The sequence below is a fragment of the Anarrhichthys ocellatus genome, unplaced genomic scaffold (genome assembly GCF_004355925.1).
Source record: "Anarrhichthys ocellatus isolate YVR2014 unplaced genomic scaffold, GSC_Weel_1.0 scaffold3, whole genome shotgun sequence".
NCBI classification, from domain to species: domain Eukaryota; kingdom Metazoa; phylum Chordata; class Actinopteri; order Perciformes; family Anarhichadidae; genus Anarrhichthys; species Anarrhichthys ocellatus.
The window spans coordinates 14445036-14472954 of NW_022280033.1; the positions used below are offsets into that span (position 1 = coordinate 14445036).

Below are 27919 nucleotides of genomic sequence, written 5' to 3' on the forward strand. Positions count from 1 at the left end.
AAAAGCTGTGATAGTAAATAGAAAAATCAAATTTCTGTAAATGCAATTTGTGATCTCACACCACCTATGAAGAGTCACTCCAAAAGACTACATGCTACTTGGCTGTTTTGATGTAACAAAGGACACGTTGTATGTCCTAGGTCTTAAAAAGTATACAACTTAATAATCAGAGCGGGTTCAATATTTTAAATCCATTTATACTTTTATTCTCTAAGGATGCTGTCAAAGACCAGAAAATGGGGAAATGTCAGAATGAGACGTCCATCCAGTCACGGTATGAAGAACAACATTAATTTGCACTGTAGCATGTGTTTTATATTCTGATATGATGTCAAACTTCTCTCACAATAATTGATATACAATCAAGAAGACATTATTATGTTTTGTTTTTTTACCTGTTGCTGAAAGAATAGCGTTACTCTCAACAGGTTTACGTCAGACTTTGTTCCCATGGAGTGTCTTGGCAGCGGATCCTTTGGTCGTGTTTTCAAAGCAAGAGATAAACTGGTGGGGAGGTTTTATGCTGTAAAGATTGTCTGCTGTGAAGAGTAAGTATACAGTCGTACGGCTCCAGTGTGCATTGTGCCGTATTTAGTAGTATTTTATTCCTGCTAAGTACTTTGTTAATGATTCTTTTTTTCTATTCTCTTTTGGATCAGGAAAGCTCTTCGGGAGGTGGGGACATTATCAGACCTCCTCCACCAGAATATCGTCAGATACTACACATCTTGGATGGAGGATTCAGAATACCAGGGGAATTCTGAATCAACGAACAGTTCAGCTGACAGTTGGGCTGGGTACAGCTCTTCCCAGTGAGTCCCATGCACTTACCTTTAGTCTTACCTTTTTATTTCAAGCTAAAATGGAAACAGACCACTTTTCCCTCCCTGGCATTTCCAAGTGGTATTATTGGTGCAAAGAAAACCGTATTGCCTTCCGTCTTCCTCGGGGCCTAGCAGCTACCAACAACACAGGACTATAATAGAGACAGGGGAAAACACTCGGTAGGATAAACAAGTAGGCAGGTTTTGTTACTTACTGGTCTAGTAGAAAGAACGGCAACTGAATTTGTAACCCTCTCAAGTCCTGAAGCTCCCTCCGCTGAGCGAATGCTCGTCCAAGGTTCGCTCTTGTTTTATCTCAGTTTGTTTTTACCTCTTCGCCTCTTTTTCATCCTCCATCAACTGAATTGTTTTTGTTTTGACGGGAGGAGTTTCCCTGTAGCTCGTACCCGGTGGCAGACAGAATTTGTCGAGGCTTATAGGGAACCAATCTAAATGCGGATGGTGTCATTTTTCTATAGCCATCACATTGTGCAATCAACATTTACTTAATGAAAATTTGTTGCCAAATCTGTTGCCACTTTGAAGGAGCGTAATTACATTTTTTTTTCTCCTTTCTTTTGTAGGTCTGCAGATAATCCATCGGCAAAGTACCTCTTTATTCAGTTGGAGTTATGCGACACCAGAACACTTAAAGCTTGGATTGATGAGAAGAACACTGAGTCTCTGCAAGACTCCGAGAGACAAGAAGAAGGTCTCAGCATTGCTCAGCAACTAGTCGGTGGAGTCGAATATATTCACTCCAAGAAGCACGTCCACAGGGACCTTAAGGTGAGACCAGACTTTGCAGTGTTCACAGTGAGCAAAATACCCAGTTATGTATGTTTAAGTCTAGACTCTACCTGTATGTAACTTTAGGTGTATAAGCATTTTAATATGTCGTCCAGTTTACCTCTACGAGGCCCAGCCAGCACCCTGAGACTGATCCTGGTGTAAGACGGTAGTGAAACTGGTCAGAGGGCGGATAACATAGAACCAGTATATTGGTCTGGTGTTCACTGGTACAGAGTCAGGTGGTGGCTTTCATTGACGAGGTCTTTCATTCAGGCAGGATGTTGAAGTTAAACCAATAACAATTTGCTTAACTAATATGTTTCTGCCTTGTAAATGTTTGTGACGTCTATCTATTATTTCTATACTCATTATGTTAAAAGTCTGGTCATCTGTTAATTCTACCGCCTGATTATTATTCCTGGTAGGATGGAGGAAACTTTCAACAGAATTTAGACCATCAGGTTTTGAAACCTTGGAACATACTTTCAAATGAATAATTATAAAATGAACAAATAAGAATTAGCAAGAATAAGGAATAAGGTCTAGGATGGGTGAAGGATGAAGGATCAATCAGGCTGACTGTTAAGATTCAATGCTGGTTTCAAACAGAGGTAAGTTTTTTTATTTGTTGTCTTTTATTTGTTTCAATTTGTGTTTTTCGTTTCATTGGTAAGCCTGATAACATCCTGTTTGGTCTGGGTGGAGAAGTGAAGATTGGGGACTTTGGTCTGGTCACCCGAGATGATGACGATGACGACGATGCTTTGATTGACAGAACAGAGGACCGTGGAACCAGATCTTACATGGCTCCTGAACAAGTGAGATGGTCTTTCACTTTGAATTCTGTTGTATTATTGCTTTAAAGTCCCGGTGAAATGGAATATTTGAGCTGCGTATATTTACGAGAGGGATTCTTTTGCATTTGATTGACTGTAAAAAGTGGGCGGGCTTAGAATGTAGCTCGATATGGATCTACAGAGGACTGGGGCTTCACACCCACATACCCACATACCTACATTTTATACCATTTTAAAATTCAAGTTAAAATTGAAGCAGTTAAAACTGGGCTGAAAGCAGAAACTTAATTTGCCTCGTGAGCATAACTAGTTAATCTTTCATGATGAATAATGAAATGATAACATTGAACAGCTGAAGTGCCTTTTGTCAATGCTGTGTTTTCCTTCTATCATAAAGTGTAAGAGGAACTATGACCGTAAAGTGGACATATTTGCTTTGGGGTTGATCTACTTGGAACTCTTTTGGAAAGTCTCTTCTGGCCACGAAAGAGGAGATGTGAGTCTTTCATAAGCAGAGCGTTAACATTGTGTGTTACTATTAAAGTTTGGAAATGGACCATATTATGTAGGCCTATGTCTATAGGCTAAGTTTACACCAGTCATTGATTTATTTTCAGTATGTAGTGTGTAGCAAACACACTGCACTGTAGAAAGCAGATACGATGGATCTTTATTGTTCATCTTTTAATCTGCCATTTATAGTTTTTCCTGTATTTATTTGTAACATTCAACGGACTATAATTTGAATTATTATTAACTAACATTTTTTTTTTCTCTTATCACTTCATGAATACCAGGTTTTGAAGGGTGCCAGACGCCAGAAGCTCCCCATAGAGTTTTTACGGACTTTTCCCCAAGAGGTAGATTACAATGTTCTTGTTATCCTTAATGACTTACTTGCCACATGAGACAGACAACGGTTGAGGAGTCAAAACAGGACTGCTGCTGTTAAATATAAAGCAGAACATATGACAGTGTTTTGAGAAAAAATCAGTTTTCTTCAGCAGTATGACAGCATTTATTATTGTTGGTACAAAGATATCAGTAGACGTTGTTTTTTTTGCAGGGGCAAATCATTAAGTCAATGCTGCGGGAGAAGCCAGAAGAGCGACCGGAGGCAAGTAAAGTGAAGGCAGAGCTGGAAAATTGTGCAACAACGCCCCAGGAAAACGCAACTATCTGATTATCACAAGGAATTGTGATCACTTAGGAGTGTATGGAAATCTCTCTGTTCTGGTGTCTGGGATTTTATGAAATGATTTCATCTACTGTTATAAATATGGTGTTATTAATATGTGTGGGTAAATGGTTATCGTACTGCACTTATATAGCGCTTTAAGATGAGATCAGAACGAAGCGCTTCGCAAGGTCCAGGAGAACGCTGTTCGTGAAAACCTAAATGTTGACATTTCGTCTTTAGTCAGTCCAGTTAACGTCAAACACACTCTTTTCATGAACTTATGTAGTTTTGTTGCATAAACCTAACTTCCTGTGAAGACAAATGTTTATTTTGAAGAGACTCTACTGCGTGAAAAGTGATTTGTCTCTGCCTCGTCCAAAACTGACACTTAAGAGGTGCCTAGAGCGTCATGGTTTGAAGCTTCGGGCGACTGATTAGGCGTTGGTATTTGATGAGTTGGCATTCCCTCACACACCTACTGTATGTCCTGTGTTTAGCTCAAGGACACTTGAACATGCAGGCATGAGGTCAAACCATTAACTATGCAAGTAAGGAGCAACTTAAAAAGGGGACCTCATTTTATGAGATTCATAATCGGGACGAAACATGAATTAATAATTTTTATCATGAAAAAGTAACTTACATTCATTCACATCCGTCTAGCTTTTGTTTTTAACTAATCATGTGCCTTCTGTGTCCAGATTTTACATTTTTTTTCCATATGGGAAATCACCAAATGTATTTAAAGTGGTGTCACATTACAGCCTTTGCTTTGTATTTGGAGCAGCAATCTTCCCTCCGTCCGCATTACCACTACTGTTACAGTCTGTGTTTGGCAATAAGCTTGATGCGTGATGATTCTTCAGAGGCAGTAGCTTCATTTAAAAAGGTTTACTCAACAAAATAAAGGTACAAGAAACATTCTTTGCTCAACTTTTAACAGCGTTAGCACAACGGTCAAAAAACTATGTTGCTCCGCAGACTGATTAACCTCAACTGAGGGCTGTTGGCTGTGACGTAGTCAGTAACGCAACTAAAGGAGCATTTCCACGTTTGTTACACAAATCACTTAAGACATATTGTCAAGTCTCATATGGCTCTTACAGTATTGAATAGGTTAAGTTTTAAAATAAAATATTGGTTACCATCGGCAAAAAATATACGTAGCAAGATATGTAAGGAAAATCATTTTTTCTTCTTTTTGTTACAATTTTAATCACTTTATGAATTCTCCAATGCTTTGCACTATTTGTATGCTGTTTACGGTTTACAGAACGGTTTCACATGTGTCAACATACTTGGCCAATAAAGACGATTGTGATTGTAAGTTTTATCTTGCTAATGGGTTATCAGATAAATCCTAAAAATGACTGTTGCAAATGTCCTCGCTAACAGTATTCAAGTCATCCTGTTGTACCTGTTGTCGAAATTGGTAAATAAAATAACCTTTTAGCTCTGTAGGCAGTCTGGTGTCATAGTTGTACAGATTGTAAAGACCTCTGAGGCAAATGTGTGATTTGTGATATTGGGCTACACAAATAAAATCGACTTGACCTGAGTAAAGTTCTGTTTACTTGACCTCTTTTTGGGTCCTGAAATGAATTGCTAATTTTGTTGATATGTTGTTTAATTTTAGAGTCAATAAATCCATTTCCTTTTGAAAACCTACCTGAGACTCCTCATGCCTACCAGTTCGATCCCTCACAGATTATCAAAAGAAATAAAAATCATGGGCATCTGTTTTATATCATAATGTAACAGATGTTTGGATTAATGCTTTTTAAATATAAACATGTTATCAGTCCCTCTGTTGAAAAGCTTCCTGTTTCATTTTACTGACATTACTGTGCAACACACGTCTTAGGTACCAAACCCCCTAAAATCTGCCCATTTTCTGACTCGCCCATTTCCCGTTTCTGACAAAAGGGATAAAACAGAATATAAAAAGAAGGATGTCGCTCCAGCAGAACTCCTTTCATAGCTTAGAGCGAGAGATTATGTGTTAGACTGTACAGAAATAATACAAGTCCTAATTAAACATAAACTCTGTCAAATCACACATTAATAAGTTTCCAGAAGCTTGTTGCTAATAATGTAAAATTGACTCCAGTCCAGGTGATGTGAATTTCTTAAAAGGTGCCATATGACATTTAAACTTTGTATCACATATGACCCCAGTCAATCTTTCGTTATGGGAGGATAATAAAGGTAATTTGCATTTTCTAGTATAATTAAAAATAAGATGAAATACTACTTTCACAGTAACACTACAGCCATGGGTCAACGTGTGTTTGCAAGCTTCATTTTAGAGTACAGTTAGTACACAAGTAGACTGAAGAAATACATCTATGTTTTTCATATATGCATATATTTTAGTATGCTCATCATGCAAATTTTGTCATTACTGACAGTTTTCACCATGATCAAAATGGATAGATAGATAGTTACTTTATTAATCCCGCAAGGGGAAATTGTTTCGCTACAGCAGCATTTATGGTACAGGTAAAGCAATAAAAATAACAGAGTAGAAAATATTAAATATAAAAATGAAGTCCATTTAGAGTTGAATACACCACACGAGGGCAGTCTTGCCCCCTCATTTATTTCTCCATTTATTTCACAGAATTCTCAATTTTCCAAGATCGCTGTTTGGTTGATGATTTTGTGTCTTGATTGATATAACATTATGAGAGAAACAGGAGAAATAAAGGCAACTGTAGTGTAATAACTAAGACAAAACAAGCAACGTTTTTGGAAACAACAATTCAATTACCACTGCCCCAACAAATAGCCAAACATTTGAATGAAATGACCAGGCTCAGTTTGGGCTGATGTAAAACGACAGAGTTTGCACACTGGCCTGATTGTTGTTGTCTTCTGCGGTGTGGCCTGTAGGGGGAGCTGTGTCTCTGCGGAGCTCCGCCTGTTCCTGCTGCAGACTGCAGGCCACCTCAGCCTGTGGGTGAGGAAGGTTTACTCACAGTGAGAGGGCCAAAAACCGAGGGAGCTGTGTGATATTTAATCATGCCTCCGGCGCATGCTTGATGATTAGCATCTCTGTGGAAAACAACAGTAACAAGTGCCAAATGCAGGATCCCACACAATCACCTGGCCGTGGTGCCCACAGACCCAGAGGCCCGTATAATCAGCACAAATCAGCTCCTGTGGCTCAGTGTGTTCAATTATCACACTGCAAAGCTGAAATTTGCCTTTGTGCCTGTGGATTGAGGCCATAGGCAGATGATCCGCCTTCATGTAGATTGAATAACCTGTTTAATTTCTGTTTTATCAGTCATGCTCTACCTCATCGACTCGCTGTAAAAAATTCTGGTGGTGACAGCAGCTATAAGGAGGGAAATAGCTGCAGAATTTAGCAGATTTCAGACTCAGGATAATTTTATCCGTCCTTGGTTAGGCCTGTAGAGACCACAGATTATTTTGAACCTTGCTCCTGATATTCCTTTCAGATCATTGGAAGTTGTATTAGGATCTCCAGTAGGTCCCTCTGAATTACTGATGTAATTTGGAGCTTTCCTTGTTGACTCAAAATGCTCAGTATGGTTACAAAACCTATAGACAATGGCATGAATTATAAGTGGTGGTAATAGTGCAATATGACTTATTTAATTGTTCATGAGAGTGACGGACAGTGGAAAGAAGCTGTTCCTGTGTCTGGTGGTTTTGGCGTACAGAGCCCTGTAGCGCCTACCAGAGGGGAGGAGTTGGAACAGCTTGTGTCCAGGGTGTGAAGGGTCTGCAGTGATCTTTCCTGCCCGTTTCCTGACTCTGGAGGTGAACAAGTCCAGGATGGAGGGCAGGCTGGAACCAATGATCCTCTCCGCAGACCTGACAATCCGTTGCAGTCTGTTCCTGTCCTGTTTGGTGGCCGATCCAAACCACACAGTGATAGAGGAGCAGAGAACAGACTGGATGATGGCTGAGTAGAACAGGATCAGCAGCTCCTGAGGTAGGTTGAACTTCCTGAGCTGGCGCAGGAAGTACAACCTCTGCTGTGCCTTTTTCTGGATGGTGTCGATGTTGGGAGCCCACTTCAGGTCCCGGGAGATTGTGGATCCCAGAAACCTGAAGGTCTCCACAGCGGATACATTGTTGTTGTGTATGGTGAGGGGGGGCAGTGTTGGGGGGCTCCTCCTGAAGTCCACTGTCATCTCCACAGTTTTGAGCTTGTTTAGCTCCAGGTTGTTCTGACTACACCAGAGGACCAGCTGTTCAACCTCCCGCCTGTACGCAGACTCATCACCGTCGTTGATAGTCCGGGTGCTGGATGTGATTTTTCCCAGCCTCACCTGCTGCGTCCTGTCAGTCAGGAAGTTTGTGATCCACTGACAGGTGGAGGCTGGCACAGTGAGCTGGGAGAGTTTGGGTTGGAGTATCTCCGGGATGATGGTGTTGAACGCGGAGCTGAAGTCCACAAACAGAACCCTTGCATATGACCCTGGGGAGTCGAGGTGTTGCAGCATGTAATGCAGTCCCATGTTGACTGCATCATCCACCGACCTGTTTGCACGGTAGGCAAACTGCAGGGGGTCCAGCAGGGGTCCTGTGATGTTCTTCAGATGGGTCAACACCAGTCTTTCAAAGGATTTCATGACCACAGACGTCAGGGCGACGGGCCTGTAGTCATTTAATCATGTGATGGAGGATTTCTTGGGGACCGGGATGATCGTGGAGCGTTTGAAGCATGAGGGGACTTCACACAGCTCCAGTGATCGGTTGAAGATCTGTGTGAAGATGGGGGCCAGCTGGTCAGCACATACTTTCAGGCAGGAGGGTGACACACCGTCTGGGCCTGGTGCCTTCCTGGTCTTCTGTCTGTGGAAGAGCTGACTCACATCCTCTTCGCAGATCCTCAGTGCCGGTGGGGGGTCGGTTGAGAGAGATGAGGAGGAGGCAGGGGGTGTAGATGGTTGTTTGATGGGGCAGGTGGGGGGTGTGAGGGTAGGCTTATCAAACCTGCAGTAGAAGGCACTCAGGTCGTCAGCCAGTTGGTGATTGGCCTCAGTGGGGGGGGGGGTGGTCTCCTGTCACATCATAATCAATTGATTAAGAATATGAGAATATCGCATTAAGCTAGCGGGACGAAAAAGGAATGAAATTGTATCTATATTTTATATTATTGGTTTTAGTCAGCATGGAGAACCATGATACTGGTATTTCATTTCATGCCCAAGATAAAAGAGTGCCCGGTTTTGTTGTGATATGTGATACTATTTATTATGATTCAGTTTTATCTAACTTCCTCAATAACAGTTGGCAGCTGAATACTTCTTTTTTTCTTTGAAGATGCCATTTGAATCATTCTTCCCTTGACATTTACACCACCAAAACAATCTACTCTCTCATTTTGGCCGTGTGTAAGATAAGAAACCCCGGTATGTTTCCAATCTTCCACAGCTGTCGCGCTTGTGCGAGCAGGGTTATTGGATGTATTGAGGTCACTTCCTCTGAGAGCAGTGTGGGCACTGAAGCAGCGCACTAGACGGTGGCCTGGACCATGTAGCCCGGAGTAAAATGGACTCCCCAGTCTGGAGCACAGCAGCAGAGTGTCTCCCCCAGAGTCCCAGGGGTCGGAGCAAACGATTACTCCGTGCGCAGGCCTCGCTGCAGAAAGCAGCAGCCAGGGTTTGTTCTGCTCTGTGTGTTTTAGGAAGCGGCCTCGCTGCAAAGACAAAACTATCGGCCCCCAGCAGACATCAAACAGTTGAGGATGCACGTGCGTTGTCAGATAGTGTGTAGTTATCTTCTCAGCCTGTACATATATTTCAGAAGTTTCTGTCATTAAGTTATTTCCCACTTAACCTCTGGTGGACTCCAGTTAACTGAAGCATGACTGCATGCTGTTCACTCTGGACTTTCCAACTCTTCAGCTCCACATCCTGCCACTGTCCACTCCGCTTAGGAAACACTGCCTGTGTTGTTTAAAGGACCATACCAGTGATAGCTCACGGAAACTTTACATCACCACTGACGTTTTTAGATCGTTTCAGCTCAGTGTTTTGATTTTACAGCCCGTAAAGTTACTGTTTTGGTTCACTCTAGCTGCTAATTATTATACGCGGCAGGCAGCTTTACACTAGAGTGCTAAGACGCTGACACTTAATGTCTCCAGGGTGTAGCAACAAAATGTTAAGTATGAATTATTTAGTGTAGAATCACCTGAAACTAAGAATTGTTGTGTTTTTGTTACTTTAGAATGAGTTCATAGCTAAATATGTGTGCGCATTGTTGCACCGCCATCTTGCTACGGTAGCCCAGAACGGACAAACCAAACACTGGTTCTAGATTTTGGTCACTGCGTTTTTGCATAGGCAACTGTAGTTCTCCTACAGACTTGGCTAGATGCCACTAAATCACACTCTGGACCTGAAAGGACATTTTTGCGAATGTATTCACCAGTTATAGGAAGTTGGTTCAAAAAAATGCTGTGGTCCTTTAAAGTAACAGTAGGCTGCAATTCATTTAACTATATAGCAAACAGGGACATAGCTAACATTGGGGACAATGAACACATCTCCTCTACACTTTTTCTGGGAAATTGGGGGTTTAAGAGGGTTTGGGAATTTACATTCTTAATAGAAAGAAAAAATAAATAAATAAAAATCTTTCTACTTTATGTCTGGTGTCCAGGGCGACAGTGAGTTGTGGGACTTGGACTCATGATCTTAGTATTTCTAAAATCCTTGCTGATGTCAAATTTACATTAACATAGATATTTTCCTTGCAAAAAAAACTACACTAAAATCTACATTATGACCACAGTCAGCAGAAAATATTGTTTGACTGTTTTCACATTGCACTCTTGACAGACTGCGTCAGGTTAGACTACAGAAGCATGCTTCACCAGACACAGTTTGCAGTGTTTTTTTCTTCCCCCTAGAGATTATAGGACAAAAACGCCCGCCGTCACTTTTCCTTTCAAGCCATTACAATCAAGTCGGAGCTGTGTATCTGAGCTCCTATTTCAAAGAAAAACACCTTGCTCACTCCAATCCGTCTGATTCAGCAGAGTAGATCAGATCTTCTTCACACCTACAGCATGTCTTTCCGCTATAAAACTCATTTCATCACAACCGGTCTACATTAAATGCACCGTAAATCAGAGACAACACACTTTGCCCCACGTCAGCCAAATATTCCTCCACATATTACAATATTCATTCTCACTTCTTATATTTACTCCTCAAAAATACCACCCTCTGTCTCTCGAGAGTAGGCCTCTCAGATAGAAGACATGATATTTTCACATCACAGGATTTCTTTGGTTAGGTGGTGTTGTTTATCACTGCAGTCTATTGTCTGTGGCGACGGTCGCCTCTCTGCCTTTTCTTCTCACAGTCCTGTCCCGGTTTGTCTTGTTGATCTAAGTGATGTTTCTCTCAACTGTAAGATATGTGTACTCTAATGTATCTTAAAGTCATCTCTAAAGTTATTCTGATGAAGAAGAAAATGGTAGGCTACTTGATTGGAGAAATGAAATCAAACATTCAAACCCCAAAAGTATATTTTTCCCCATCCGTTATTCTACAAAGAAATATTGTTTACCTGAAGTGAGTCTCTTCAAATAAATGGTGTCCTTCATTGTCTTGCATTAAAAGCGTATTATATAAACTTTATCTCAAATGGATCTTGCCGTGTTAGTGTGTGTGTGTTTTGTTTTGTTAGTATTATTGACACGTGGGTAAAAGCGTGGCACTTGTCTTCAGTGTGTGTGCAGTTTTCTTGGCAGATGTGCGCTCTGCGTGGCAGCTGAAGGAGCTGTCAGAACAACTTGACTTACGCTGCCTTGTGTCACTTTGTGTGGGCTGGTAATTTACTACAAATGATATTACATTCTCTCCGTTGACAGGCTGCCAACGCCGTCAACTGGCAAAGCCGGAAAAAGTCGTTTGTCAACCGCCTGCCCGCTCAAATCCCCAAACTGCTCCAAGTCTTTGTGCAGTTGCTGCCACACCTCACGGCCTTAAAAAGGTCAAGGGCACGATGGCAGAGGTAAATCTTTAATAAGAGAAAGAGTCCGCCCCATCTGCAGTTCAGTAGTTCATAGCGGAGTGGCAGGGGAGGCGGCAGTGTGTCAGGAGGATCCTCTGAAAGCTTTTGCAGCCAGTTATTTCCATTTTCTTCTGCAGAAATGACACCTTCTGAGAGCCCAGCTGTTTGTGCCGATTTCATACCCACCGGAAAGACGTGTGAGGTGATGCAATCATGATGTTAAGAGCGGATTGCTGATAGATGTTGCACTTACACGGGAAAATATATATATATATATATATATATATATATATATATATATATAAAAACTATAAACGGCACACTTGGTGTCAGAGCTTGTGTCTTTATCTGTGACGACTGTTAGAGCTGAAGGTTACAACATGAACCCACTGCAACCACCAACGCTAATGTTGTTTACCGCTCGACGGATCCTTCCAAATCAAGGACAGAGACATCTGAACATCCTCCTCATTGCTGTCATAAATATATCATCACTGGGGTTAAAAACTGTCCCGAAAAAGACTGTAAAGTAACAATTTTATTTTCTTTTAAATAATTCAGAAGGAGGCGTCTACTCCTGCACCAGCAGACTGAAGCTATGAGATAGGATTCAAGTCCATGTGCTATTAAAGGCTTTATGTTGAAGTGTTTATAGTCTGGAAATTAGAATACCCAGCACTGGTGGTATCAAGCAAGGTGACTTCACGGCATAGTTTAAATGCTAAGTGACAGTAAATGTGGGTAGTGTGATGGCAGCGGTGATTGACTGAGCCCATAGCACGAGGTGGCAGAGAAAATAAGACAGAAAAAAAGGCAAGCTCATCACGCTGGCAGTCGGATTGAACAATAGAGTGAATCGACAAGAATGAATTACTTTTGTAATGTTTGTGGATTCACGTTTGCCTCTTCCTCTTTGTGTCAGTAGTGATCACGCAGGCACCTATGGGAGAGGCAGGTAGGCAGATGAAAGCGCTGTGAAACCAGGACATGAACAAAGCCAGAAACAGAGAGAGGGGGCCAGCGCTTGAACACCGCGCCATGACAGACAGCCTTTGGGGCTGTTTTATTCAGCTGCCAGGAGCTTTTTAGGATTCGTTTTATCTGCTCTGCCTTCCCACCCACCCACACGCCCACCCCTCTGGATGGTGCTCCAGATGATTTGTGTCCAGTTTGGCTTCACTCGAGCCAACACAGCCTCTAAAAGCAGACACACTCTGCCTCCGCCTCTGCAATCAGTCCGCCTGTCTTGTGTAGGAGAGCTGCTAAACCTCTTTTCTGCCCTGAGTGGGTTTGTTCGCATTTAAGTGAAAGGTCACTTTAGGTTGTACGTTTCAAAGATGAATTTAGAATACATTTTAATACTTTATTTAATCTTTTCGGGTGAGATCATGTCTTGCTTAAACATGTCACAGTCCAAACACAATAGGTGATTAGACGAAGGCGGCGAAGCCACTAGCTATTTCCGTCATTCAATGACATACTTTACTAAAACCATTTTTTCCTCTTTTTGCTATGAGGATCTTTTACGAATAAAGTTAACCCTTCTACGTCGTGGATCGTTCTCATTTAATTCGAGCTAATTGTTGTAAAGATGATGATTGAAAGAGTCTAAAGCCATGCTAGTGCCTCTGTTTGGCTGCTAAATGCTAATGTCAGCATGCTAACATGCTCACAATGACAACGCTAACATGATGATGCTAAATGGGTATAATGTTTACCGTATTAACCTTTTCAGTTTAGCATGTTGGCTAATATTTGCTTATTTGGTAGCATGAAACACAATATAATGACTTCATTACAAGAGTTAAGGAGTTGGCGTGGATCACAGCTTCATTCATTGACGACACCATCCTAGACACCTGTATTGATCCTTATTGGAAAGGACCGCCCCCAAAAAAAGAATCAATACCAATCAAAGTATTAACTAAATGTCTACTTTCTGCCTTTGTAGTCTACTACTGGATATAACTGCCTTATACAGCCTAATCTGTCTGATTAATGTTGTGTCAGCAGTTCACAAATGGGTAGGTAGGGTTTATATCAATGGTGGAAGATAAATTCAGATCTTTTAGTAAAAGTAGCGATTCCACAGTGTAGAAATACTCTGAATACATGGATTTTACTTATAACTGACTTTTCTAAATATTAGCGGCAAGTCAAATCAAGACAAGAGGCCTTGGTAAGTGACACGAGATACATGACACGAGTCTAATATCATCTGGGAGGTTATTCCAGGGCTGCGTTGCATGATAACAAAATACTGCTTCGCCATGTTTTGGTCAAACTCTTGGGATAACCAGTAGTCTCAGGTGTCCTAAGGGTTGGGAGGTTTATATGGCACAAGCATATCGGAGATGTATTTGGCCTCAGAGCCCCAGAGTGATTTATAGGAGTGAAGGGATTTCAAGTACTGGTGTTCTTATTTCCTAGTTTGTGAAAGGGTGTGACAGCGGCATTTTGCATAAGTTGGAGTTGCCGAAAAGGTTTTTTTGAAAGCCCTATGAGCAGCCTACTGCAGTAACCCCATCTAGTGTAATAAAAATAAAAACTAAGCTTTTCTGGATCTGGCTTGGACAATACTCCTCCGATTCTATTTTTAGATGGTATTAAGCAGATGAAGTGACCATTTGAGTCTAACTACTGATTGCCAAGATTTCTGGCTCGAGAGATGAGGTGAGAGCCAGAGCTGATATTTGGGCTTTCTTTCTGTGCTCCAAAGTGAATTACGGTATCTCTCTTTAGCTGGAGAAAGTTTTGCCTCATCCAGTCATTGATTTGTTTGATGCAGTTACACAAAGACCCAGCAGGTCCATAGTCACCTGGTGCTATGTGAAATGTAGATTTGCATGTCATCTGCATAATTATGGTAATTTACGGGTGTAGTTAGGACCCAGGAGCAGTACGACAACACCAGGACTGGTATGATTTAAGTTCTTTATTTTCAACACACGACAGGCAGAATATTCTCCGGAAGAATCAGCGACAGGCTTCTCGTGGTCAAGGACAGAAAGGCTGAGTAAGTTACCAGGGCAGAGGCAAGGCGAGGTAGTCCGGAACAGGCAGGGACGGCAACAGGGAATCAGTCCACGGGTGAATGCGGCAAAGTTTAGCATGAATGCAGAGAACGATCTGGCAGTGAGTGTGTGTGAGGCAGGGGTTTAAATAGTGAAGAGGCAGAGTGAACAGGTGAGAGTGATGAGCTGATGAGGTGAGTGTGACTGGCAGGTGCACTGAATGAACTGATTAGGTGAGTGAAAGGTGGAAAAAGCTAGATAGAAGTGACAGAGCTGTGACAGGTAAGCTACTTTATTAGTTTGCATATTTTGGCCTAAAGGAAGCATATAGACGTAAAAAAAAAGAGAGTTCCCAAGATGGACCCTTGTGGAGCCCTGCAGGTCATACGGTGTCATTACGTAGTGGAGTAGAAGTATAAAGTAAGAGACAATGGAAATACTCAAGTAAAGTACAAGTACCTCAGAATTGGAATTAAGGACAGCACTTGACTAAATGTCCTTAGTTACCACTGTTTTTTACATATTGTCAGTGTCAAAATTCAATATTTAGGTGTTTTCAAAGCTTGTATTCCTACTGCTGGTGCACTGACAGTACAATCACCGCAACGATTTATTTTGTATATTAAACTCTCTGTATATGGTATATAACCTGATAAGATGTCCTTTTAAAAGCCCCTAGGGAGAAACACAGCTGAATCAAATTCAGCGCACGGCACATCTGGGCTCTCAAAAATCCTTTTAGGAATGGTTGAAAGTCCCCATCGCTGGCACTCGTCTTCTGTGTTACTCATCAGACCGAAATTAGTGGCACTACACCCGGAGAACCATCTCATAAATGGATTTCCTGTTGTGTGTGAAGCCTCATAGGGGAATCGATGCACCATGTGGCCATCTGTCTCCCGATTTCCAGCCTCCTGAGCCACTTTGCTAGAAATCAACTATGGTCTCAATCACCTTTGCCATCCTGTTGTCTGCATCCCCCCATCGAGGTCTGTAAGCACTATCACCAGCTTTTTTTCCAAGTCGTTACAGGCATGTCATTCTGCAGAGGACATTACAGATAATGCCGTCCCTAAGAGCTTTTCCTGTGCTGTACATTATCTCAAGAGGAGGACATACAGCAACATGAGTGTGAAATGCATGCACCTTCTGTGATAGTCGGGGGAAGCAGTAATCAGTGGTGGCCTATTGATTACGGACATCACATCCATTTATAATATTGTGCATCTGGACCTTAAATTAGAGTGTTAGCTCAGCATCGTCCTTGGTGTGGGTGGCAGATGTACAGTAGGTGGCTGATGCTGTGGAGCGCTGATGTTTCTCTCCATTGGACAGTTTTCCACTGAAGCCTTGCACTTGTTTGCATTGTTTTGAATAATTGTATTTCATTTAGTAGGAGCCAATGGAAACAACAACTCATGAGCCCATCTTTTGTGCTGATGCAACAACAACAGAGCCAGCAGCCAGTTAGCTTAGCTTAGCATTAAGACAGGAAAGTGATATTGTTACATTTGGACAGATCCAAGCTATCAGCACCTCTATACTCACTAATCTCTTTTAAATCACTTCTTAAAACATATTTTTAGAGACTGGCTTTTATGTGATGTCGTCGCTTTTCTGTTTTGTTTTTATTTGTTGATTTTACTAAATTATTTTATTTTATTGTATTTATTTCTTAGCTTATTTTTATCGTATCGACTGTCTCACTGAACAGCTTTCTGTTATTGTTATTGCCTTGCCTTTGCTGCTTTGTCTGTCACAGCACTTTGTGAACTCTGTTTTTAAAGGTGCTATATAAATTAAGTTATTGTTATTATTCATAATTAACACTTCATATCTTGAATTATCGTGTATATATCTATAAACTACACCTAACCATATTCATATTCATATATCTATATCCATTGTTCCATTGGTCACTATTTTTCACAAACACATTCTGTGACTAAATAGAAGCTGTCAGTTTAAAAGCACTGGTGGTGAAGCTCGACTTTGTCAGATGTTTTAATTTCCAATCATGAATATTTATTAATACTGATATTATGATATCATCACTCCATCAGTGACTGCTCTTCTCAGCACCTGGGCACATTTCTCTCCCATCTGGCGTCTGCCTTGGAGGACAATAACCGGCCTCTCGCACCAGTGAAGTCACTGGCCAAATTGGCCGACTCCATTTAGAGCCACGGACCAAGTTGGTCTCCCTGTGGAGTGGCACTTGGATATCTGGTGTGCCCACTGTTCTGCTGCTAATTGTGTGGCAGCAAAGGCCACCCGGCAAACGGGTCAAGCCATCACGCCATTGTGTTTTCCTGTTTGTGCCAGTACCAGCGCCAGCCTGGTGAAGCCAAGGCTGGGGCACACGAAAGCATATTTGGACTGCATGGCTTCAGCTACTCTTTCCCTTTGACACATTTAGCATTCAGTGTAGCATCTAGTAATTATACAAATGTTCAATTAAGTGCACTATGGTAATTACATTACATTAACATTATATTCTGAATAATTTTCTGTCTGTAAAAACACCTGGATTTGCCCCTGCTGGCTCCAAATTCACACATAAACACACACACACACACACACACACACACACACACTCACACACTTTGACTGACTAAAGTGTGTCCTCTAGGGGGCACTGTGGTATCAGGCTACATCCTGCTGAAAGAGCTGAAGGAGGAGGGATGTGGTAGGGCTGTCTGCCACCCTATCTATGTTTGTGTTCTCACTTTGTAAGACAATGGCACTATATTCTTATCCAATCTAACCTCAACCTGGAGAAAGAGACGGATTGCACGACTCTTTCCCTCCTGCTGCAAATTAAAACTGAATCCCATTATAGAAAAACAGATAACACTCCCACAATTCAATACCACCATTGTATGACCATAACAGGAAATGTGGCACATGTTGACTGCAGGATATTTATCATTTCACAGTGGAATAATTTAACAGTTCACAACGAGGAGAGTCCATTGATCGATATTGTGCGTGAATCTGAACGATAGCCACTCTGCTATTAGAGCTGACAAGCTCATTTGAATTACGGCTGAATTACTGGAGGAATGTTGATCCCAGCGAGAACAATAGGTCGGATCCCAGCCCAGGGAACATAGCAGTTCTATAAGCATAATTAGGTAGAGGTCACATATTATGTCTTTTTTTTTTTTTTTTAGAGACAAGCGTTCAGATAATGCATGATGTGCTGCATAATTTCTTCAACCTTGCCCTGACTATTTTATTGCATCGCTTTGCTCAAGATCTTTGATTGGCTTGCCCCTCACATCTCACCTCCACTGTCTTTACCACCAGTTAAACCCCCTGGCTCCAGAGCTATTTGAATATGGATGCCATCCTTCACTGTGTTATTGGCCTCCTTCTCGCCTCCCGTCCTTCTTGACAAATGATCTCTCAGCACTAATGAGTACATGTCTATAAATACCCTTCTTATCCAGAGAGCTGGATGTGTTGTGGTGCGTATATGGCTTTAACAGATGTTAATGGTTATGGAACATCAGAGTGCTGTAATGAATGGGGGCACGGCTACTCCGGCTTCATTTACAACGAATATTTTAATATTCAACATGCATCCGCACCCACCCACTGAAATTCCGCAGCCATGGATTCGGTTTCGGCGGACCCTGCACCCCTCCCGGCTACCTTCTTAACATATCGGTGGTGTTCTCTGTTGCCATGGTAACACTGCATGACCTTTCCTGCGAGGTCGAGTTGATGCCAGTGTGTTGCTCGAAAGATTTCATTCCAGCCCCTCTACCCATTGGTGGTCTTTGCAGTTGGAAATGTTCCCCAGTTTGACGGATGAGGGAAATGTTCCAACTGGACTTGTCTCGGAGTGAAAGAAAACGTAAGGTGATGGATGGAGCCGTCACCACCCTCGTCTAATTAACTGACAGGGTCCCCTCAATGCCCGCACAAAGTTCCAATGACTCAATTCATGGAGAAATGTGTGGGCATGGCCATATTTGCTTTTGCCGACCTTCTCAACAGGGGAAAAAATATACTTGAATAAAGTTAATCTCCCCTTGAGACATATTGCCAAAGGCAACAACAACAAACTACTACTGTAGGTTATTATTTATTTAGCAGTTTTAGTTGTGGATGTTGCCTTTAAATTCCATATAACAAATGTTGGAAGCTCAACTTCAAACGCTTATCAGCTACAGAAATAGTTAAACATTCCAGGAAATGTCCCCCTCTAATTGTTTTTCTTATCTCGCTGCTCTCCGTGGTGGGTGTTAAAGCTCAATTCAGGTTAATATAAGGTTAAGATTAAGAGTTAAGAAAATGACTAGTTAGTGATAGGGCTGGAATTGGGGTCAGGCACAAAACAACACAGAAGATGACGTGTTTGGGTTAGGGTTACGGTTGGACGGGGGCCTGGAGCCTGCAGGCTTTTTAGTCTAGCTTAGCAAAAAGATTGGCAGTCGGGGGAAGCAGCTAGCCTCGCTCTCACCATCACCAGTTGACGCACTGCGTTTAGTTTTACTAAATGATATAAAATACGTCAGAAGAATACTAAACGTCACCACACCGACTAGTCCGCCTCTACAGCCTCGTTGTGTTTAGACTTGTGCTCATGCGACTGTAGTGTAGTTTGTTTTATAGCCCAACATTATCTTTATAAACTTCTGTTTTCTGCAAAACTCCAAAATCAAATGCAAATTTCCCATTGGCTTCTTGTCGAAAGAAGCCGTGTGATGGCGACTTCCGGGTCGCCTCCAAAAATACGTCATCAAAATCACTTTGATCAAAGTGGTAAAGGATTGTCCTTTTTTGGCCAGAATGAGAAGGTGAATGAATAAGTTTGGAACCATCAACAAAACATCTGCTGTGGACAAACTAGTCATGCCTTTATCAGTCTCAGTTAATGAGTCTCTCAACTTTCCACAGGCAGACTGCAATAATGCCACCTCACAATTGTGGACATTACGCAGCGATGCACGATGACTGTACGGCCACGTGACGATAAACTCATGAGCCCCATGAGTTCATTATGACCAGATCAGAAGTGCCAATCCAACAAAATGTTTGCAGCATGAGAGTCAGCTGTAATCGAGACCCCACACCCTTTCCTCCCTCCGTGAGAGACCGGGGGGGAGACATGGAGAGCAGACATGGAGAGCCCCCTGTTCCTGCCCAGGGGTTTGAGTCTAATTCAGACAAGATGTTGGATGTTCAACAGCCCCCTTTTTCTCATTTCTGGTGCAGATCTAGATGAAAAGGTGACGAGTGGCAAGAGCAGACCTCTCTGGAGGGGTTTCATTAGATATTACAATCTAAGCTTCCTCCAAGGCCAGGGTCAAAGATGGCTCTTATTTGCACCTTATTTCATGGCCAGGAAGATAATTGACCCACGCAGAGTCCATCTGGTTCACATGGAGGTCTTGTTTAGGAATGGCCTTTGTAGCACGCAATGCAGCGCAGCCGCTATACAAGAGGCAAAAGGGGACTGCGAGCAAGGAAACAAAGGAAAGTTTTGTTGTATCTTGTAGAAAGTAACTTCAACTCCAGCATTGTAACCAGATGAAGTCGGTACTTAATTTCTCTCAGCTTAGTGGGTTCAGGTTTGCAGACTGCAACATGTGACAATCTCATGAGTTTCCAGTTCCCGGCTATCAGTGAGTCTGTTGTCTTTGTACAGTCTTGCCGAGCGTGATAATGGCAGCGTAACCTCCCCTTCTGTCCTCATGGTCTGCTCTGTGTCCTTCACAGGCGGTAATCAGATACAGTGGACTGATTGTGGAACAAATGACCCGGGGCAGTCCAGCTGCACAGGAGTATGGTTTCAACCCCTTAAATGATGATGTCACCCCTCCCATGTGACGGGGCTCGGTTTCACTGTCAGATCAATTATTCACAGCGTTTAATTGGATCAGCTGAATCCAGATCGCTCCAGGGATCCATTTCCAGTAACAGCAGCTGCAAATATACCCTGAGCCAGCACACAAGACATAAGGCTCCAGATCAATATCCACAGACTACAGCACACCTCGCTGACTTTATAAAAAACTACCCAAATGACATGCAAGTTTGCTTCAATGGAAGCGAAAAATCCATATGTTAAAGTACACATTTCCTTTTTTTTAGATTAATCTGGGCTGCTCCACACTGTAACGTATAGGAGCAGGAGTGGAGGTGATGACCTCAAGAGTTGGAGCGCGGGGTCGAAGGCCAGTCTGTGATGATGCTGCATTCATTAATCACACAGTCGTGTACGGTGGCGTTCGCAGCCTCTTAGTCACAAGATATTCCCTTGGCCTCTGCTCGGGTCCCACCTCCAACTCATTATAGGACTCCCAGTCAAACGTGGCCTTTGTGCAGGGGGGCAGAGCCGACCAAGACAGTCCTACTGCCCCCATTAGTGCTGAGTTTCAGGATACAGAGCCTAGTGTAGCGAGCCTTCCATTCACATAGCGGGGATCAAAACACAAGGCCCATATCTCTGTGGAAAAGGAGAAAGAACAGCCCATTTATCTTCGGCCTAAGGATGGTAGTTACATGGGAAGGTCTCGGCAAAGTTGCTTTTCCAAATGAAACAGTCGTCTCTGTTATTACATGAAACCCACAGTGTTTACCCACCATGCAAACTATTTATTTAACATTTGTTCCATTGACTCTGTACCTGACTATCAATAAGTATACTCTAATGGAGGCAAATAAGCTAATCCAATATACATAACACTGAAAGGTTATGTTACTCATTGAAAGCCTATAGGTTGCTAAATGAAAAGATTTATAAGGTCCCAGGTAGCCAGGATTATATCAAATTACCCTGAAGGCATGAATACGTCTCTTTCATTCCCTCTATGAATGCAGTCTTACGCCACCTATGGAACAGAAATCACAAAGTCCTGGGTGTTTGTTGGTGGGTTCTCAGACATATTCTTGGGTAAAAAAAAAAAAAAAGGTAACAAAAATGGGTCTGGCTGTGACTCCATTCATGTCATGTCCTTTGACTGGAGAACATTGCCTTCTTTGACCATCTTAGACTCGCCATCAGCTCGCACCTCGCTGCTCAGCCTCAGGGGCCCACAGAAATAGCCTCACAAACCTTATTGCACTCATTGACTTTTAAAACATTAGTAGCAAATGTTAGAAGGAGCTCGTTGTAAACCTCTTCTTTGGCACACATCTTTATAACTACAACTCTAGGAGCACATGTGGTTCCTTCAAAGATTAGCATTGTTCCAAAAGGAAGCTAAACATGATTAAAAATCAATGGGATTTCTGCATGGATCAGAGCGAGCACAGAGAGTGCTGATCGATGTTTCCCAGAGTCTAATTCTATTAATCATATGTGCTGCGAGGGAAAGAGGCACCTCAGTGTGTACAACCAGCAGCTCCACTGGGCAAAATGACCTTGTGTCTGGTGACCTTTTCTGTGTTTCTCTTCAACCTGGGGGGACATGCAGTGGACACTGAGCTAATCGGCTTTGTTCACCACTCAACTGCAGCTCTAATAAGCCTATTGATCTGGATACGCATTGATCCAGTGTTCAGGCGGGAGCCGGGCTAGGTTAGCAGGTTATGTGAGTAAATGGTGGGGGGGGGGGGGGAGATGGGTTTTAATCTATCATTTAACAATCAGGCCTTTCCTTTTTCTGCGAGTTAGTACTTAGGATATTTTTAAGGAACAAAGGACAGATTAGCTTAACTTTAGTTTTAGCCTAAGCTTGTAACAAGAAAACATGGGCTCAATAGGTCGTATTAACGCTTTGCATCACATACAATGCCTTTATATATTGGGCCTTGTATCCGTGTCATTGTACCTGTCTCTCTGTATGCAAGTGAGGACCAGTGATAAACTGTGTATGGCTTTCACATTATGGAAGATTGCTGAGGATGGGAGGCGTGGGACAGTTTACATATTCAATATGTGTATATGATGAAAGGGGCATTATGTTAGGTCAGCAGAGACAGTTTACTGGCTGGCTCTGCAATCACAAAGCACCGTGTGAAATGCTGCGTTCGTCAGAAGCTGATGTTCATTCGTGTTATGAAAAATGTTATTCAATTTTGCGCTTGACTTGCCACAGTATGCAGTATAATGTTAAGTTAGTCATATGGGACATCATGTATGCATTGGTTGGCCTGTGCGGGTGTTTCAACACTGCAGCGTGAACACTTTCCTGGTTTAATGCTCCGACTTGCTTGGGTTTTTAGCTACACTAGCAGGGTAGCTCTAGAGATTGGCTTGGTTTATTATTTGGTTTATTTAGAAATTTCTTAGCTAATCTGGCGTAAGGGCTACACCAAACAAAATATTGTCGCAGAAAATGACGTTTTTACTTCCTGTGCTCAATAACTGTGTGCAAAAACAGGTCTCTCAATTCTTTGCACTCGTTGCTACGCAATAGTGAAGAGGCTAACGGATAAAAATAGCTATCGTTAATCACCAATTAGGTTGATAACTATACAACCTGAATCTAGAGCAAGTGAAAAATACATTGAGTGGGAGTCAACTACGACATAGAGTAATGTACCTGGGAAAGATGAAATGTAACGTTATCACAAGCACACAATGGTAGCCTACACTGGCAAACTGTTATAAATTAGTAGTAGTTGATTAGAAAGTTATTTAACCCAATATATTGGTCTGCCAATCCCATAATGTTAGTTTTGCTGCAAAATAGTGTAATGCTATGTTGACGTTAGCATGTGTACGGTTTTAGGGATTTGGCCGTGTCTGATTCTAGACCCGCACATGGAAAACGAAAGCGCGAGTATAAATCCAAGTCATCGTAAACGTCCAAGGGGTGTAATCTATCCTAGAGAACGTGTTGCAGACTTAGAACAACCAGTATAGTTCGCTCCTACTTATTCCTTAAGTAAAACCAGTGTCAACAGCTAATTCACAGAGAGCTTTACACCTACTAAGGGCTAGGTGTAAGATTTAAGTTGTGAATTATGACTGCATTGAAAGCATTTCAGCTGGTGAAACCCTGTAAATGTCAGTAGCTGGTACACACTTTACGTTCAAAATTATGTTCAAACTAGGCTCCATTTGAACTAGCTGGTGCACCTTGTGCTGCATGTTAGCATTGTCCATGTGAGCGTGAAATAAATCTCACGTTACATTGGCATGCTGACCCACTAGCATCGGCTGTAGACTCTTAGACTTATTGCTTAGAAAAAGAAAATAGAGGCATAGAGGCACATGGTCCCTTGATGCCGTGCTTGGAGAATTGCAGAACTCATGACTCACGTTGAACATGACAAAATGTGCTTCCTATTTTTGACCACTTACATAAACATTCTCTGCTGTGCCCTGAGCCCTGACAAGTCTATTTCAAAAAGCATCCTGCCAGAAAAGGCTCTGTGACTGGGCTGCTGTCGATGCCGCGCACACACACACACACACACACACACACACACACACACGCATTGTGGGAGAATCCTCAAAAATAGAATGACTCAGAGACTGATTGGTCAGGGAGATGAATTTCCTCAGAAAATCATCTCAACAGAGCCACACCTTGTTTACTCGTGGCTGTGCTCCCCTCTCCTGCCCGGCATTCAGAGGGACAATGATTGCTGCCTCACATACAGTAACTCATTCATCATCACAGCTCTGATGAGAACAGCAATATTTTTTTTAAATCACTCAAGTCTTTCGTAACAAACGTGACCTGACACGAGAAAAAGCTGAGAGAAGAGAGCGTGGGTAGTCAGAGCCGACATGGGGTTAAATACATTCGAGCTGCAAAAGTGAATTTAGGGCACAAAGAAAGCTCGAATGTAACAGACAAGCCTCGGTTCCTCCAGGGCGATTATGAAACTAACCTTTACAGTGAAACGACTCTCCACTCCGATGTTTTCATGAAACATTTCTATTTCTGGACTATCCTGCCCTCACCCTCGCTAAACAAGGCACACAAATATCAGAACATACTCAGCACATTGGACATCACTCCGAGGGTTACTGCTGATGGCAGATGTAGTCAGCCACACATGAAAAAGAGTACACAAGACTGTGATCCTCTGAACATGCATGCGTGCACAAAACACTTTCTGAATTGGTGAGATTGAGAGAAGCTGATTTTTTTATTTATTTTTTGTGCAAAAGCAGATGTCCTCCACATTTTGTGTATTCATTGCACATGTACACGCCCGGGCACACAGTGCAGTCTTCTCTCTGGTGTTTACACGAAAGACCGTAATCAGGGTTGTGTAATAGTTGTGTTGCGTAAGTCTTCTTTGTTTGCTCCGGGACCGCTGTGGAAACTGTACTGAACAAAAAGTCATACAATAGCTATGTCTAATTCCCTCTCCCATCTCCCACAAAGCACAACAAATCCCACCCCCTCGTGCTGATGCACACAGTCTTTCTGGGCCCTGTGGCAACAAATACTTAATGTTCGCCTTACATAGTGAGATCACCAGTCTGTGTGTGCGTGTGTGTGTGTGTGTGTGTGTGTTGCAAATATTCTCAGCTCCCCCAGCCAAGTCTGCCCTGCCCCCGTCAGACGGTAAAATGCTTGCATGTGTAATTTTTGGTCCGGAGGGTTGACGAACGAAAAGTAACAGTTGGTGTGCATGTGTGCGTTCGTCTGCCTGTGCCAACATGTTCTCTGTTTCTTTTATTTGTGGATGTGTGTGAGCCTGGAATGCTTTGTGTTTCTGGAGAGCGAATCTCCGAGTGCTCTCTAGCCGCTGCCTCTGAGCAGGGTCAGAGGTCACGGTGCATATTGTCCCAATATGGAAGCCGCTCTTCCAGCTCTGCAGCACAAAGGCTGGCTACACTGAGCTCTTTGTCACGACTGCCAAGGACGTGGCAACAACACCATGTCCGAACCAATTAAAGAAATTCTCTTTTGTGTCTCATATACAAACATATAAGCATGCATTTAATACACTGGTTGCAGTAAAAACATAAAAATACCTTGAACTCTTTCAATGTTTTGTCTGTCTGTAATCTTTAAAATAGCATTGGAACCATCTGGCTCGGCTCCAGCTGTTATTAGTGGATGGACAGGAAGAGATGGAGTTGCTAGGAAGAGGGTGGAGTGGTGGGTGAATAAAAGGATGGAAATGTGGGGGGGGGGGATCTGCTGCAAAATCCTGTTATGCAACCCCTTCGCCTTGGCTGGCGTATTGCATCTGTTAAAAAATGGAGGAGAAAAAACAGCTTTGCAATTAGCGCTGTGTGTCCTGAGGGTCCTGGTCTCACCCAATCACATCGCTCTGTCCTGCTGTCCCCAGCGTGCGTGTTGCTAAGCAGATGATGTGACTCGGGAACACACACTGCTATTCTTACAGTGTCAGCGTGGAGCAGACACACTGATAGCAACGCTCTGACTCTGCCGGCATGCGCGGTGATGTTTACTGGAACAGACCAGTCTTGCAAATTAAACCAGGCTGGGTCGCTGTTTTTCTCCGCCTCCGCTGCTCCCAAAGGGGCTGTGAGTATCGGAGATTTGGACAAAGCTTCAAGCCCCCTTTTTTTTCCTTCTATATTTTGGGCACATTCAAGTTTTACAGCAACGTAGGGTGTGGTCTCCATACACGGGTGCTTCCTCTGCGGTGAGTGGGGTGTTTATGGGTCTGGCCCTGTTTCCTGAATGTTTCAGATAAGGACCACCCACCAAGGCCTCATCACTCCAAATCCGTCAGCAGTTAATGATCCCTGGAGAGGCTCCGACATTCTTATAGTGGAGCAGTGATGTAATTACTCAGCATTTATCAAAGTCTCCAGTAACCTGATCGCCATGAGAATCATAAACACTCATATATAATAGCAAGAGAAGTGTTTGCTTTTGCTGGACGCCTTGTTAACATACCGTTTTATATACTGCGGTAACCGTTTTCGTAAATACACCGTGTAAGTATGCGTCCCCTCAGGCCAAAATATGTCACGTTTAGCTCAGACGAGGCCTTTTATCTTCATTGTTCCACTAATTGTTATAGAGTTCTTTGAGGGGTTAATCCGAGCCGAAACTAGGCAGGTTTGTAATCAGAGCCTGAAAAGACTGGATGTTGAGGTTGTTAAATTAGGTCAGGCAGCACTAAAATGATGCCTCGCAGAAGCACTCAAGAGAAGGAAAATGCTCTATCTGCTGGTTGTGTTAAAAGAAAGAGGACGCAGAGGCTGTATTTCTCGTTCCACATGGCCCCGGCTAATGGCCTCCATCCCTCGTGTGAATGGAAGGTATTTGTGCGAGAGTGTGATGCATTATTTAAGAGTAAACACGGTGGAGACAGAGAGGCCCAGCGGTGGTGGGGTAGTATTGATTGTGACAGGCCAGGGGAGACATGCACACCTCTCTTAAGTGTCTGGGGCTTCTCACAATGCCCCCACAAATCAACTTTTATTGCTCTGGCTTTGGAGTCTCCACAGTCAGCAGCCTATCAGGCAAAGCAGCTTAGCAGAGATAGCCTGCGGCAGCCCCACAGTGGGCCTTAACGCTATCAATCGATCATTCACCAGTCCCTAAGAAACAAAAACAAGCAGCCAAATGACAACCAGGGGGGGGGGGGGGCTGCTGAACTGGACTGTGTCACACAGCTCTTGGCTGGGTGGAAAAACCCTGTCGGGTTTTATTTGGGAACAGTCCACGTCCTGTTCTGTGCAGCCCAAATTGAAACATTTGAGGAGGAGAGGGAGAAGAAAAGTAATGAGAAAAACTTTCTGAAAGAGGTCGAATGAAATGTGGCCCCCCCGGTGCCCCCCTCCCTCCCTCTCCCAGCCCTCCTGCACATTCCTCTCCCCTCAGCAGATCTGGCATGCCCCACAGGAGGCGGCGGCGGCAGCAGCACAGTAATCTTTTCAAAAGGGCGGATTTGAGCGGCCGCCAGGGCAGCCGGCCAACTATTTCTCATTTGGAGTTGGCCCGGAGATGACCCTCCTGTTGGAGCCCCACTCTCAGAGAAAAACAAAAACGCCAGCACCGAGTAAGGGAGCGTCTTGGCAACGCTGCCGAGCCGGGAACAGACTAGCGAAAGGAAAACAAGGAAACCGCAGGCCTGCTCTCAGGAACATCTGCACCGCCTTCCTGTGTAAAAAGAAAAAAAATTAAACCCAATACTGTCTGCATAAGCCCAAGGGACTTAACAAAAACATGGGAGGGCTGTGCTTCATTCTTTTTTTTTCTTCTTGGAACTGTGTCTGCATGTCTTTTTTCCCTTTGTCCATTTCCTTCTCTGTCTAACAATTTCCCAACAACAACCCCCCCCTGTCCTCTCTTCCCTCTCTGCAGCCCTCCACTGAGCCCCGGCCTCTTACTCTTCAAGTGGAAGCCCACCCTTGGCTTGGGAGGAGCTAGTCTGGGTCCCTGTTATGCT

At 43.0% G+C, this 27919-nt stretch overlaps 1 protein-coding gene across 1 annotated transcript; it reads left to right on the forward strand.

Moving 5' to 3' along the window:
- Positions 1-6: 6 nt before the first annotated feature.
- Positions 7-5261, forward strand: LOC116378848 (eukaryotic translation initiation factor 2-alpha kinase 3-like). The gene is made up of 8 exons (XM_031840765.1): positions 7-274; positions 429-548; positions 660-812; positions 1409-1613; positions 2291-2434; positions 2811-2909; positions 3211-3273; positions 3480-5261. The coding sequence occupies exons 1-8, from the start codon at positions 237-239 to the stop codon at positions 3594-3596; spliced, it is 939 nt and encodes a 312-aa protein (XP_031696625.1). The 5' UTR covers positions 7-236; the 3' UTR covers positions 3597-5261.
- Positions 5262-27919: the final 22658 nt, after the last annotated feature.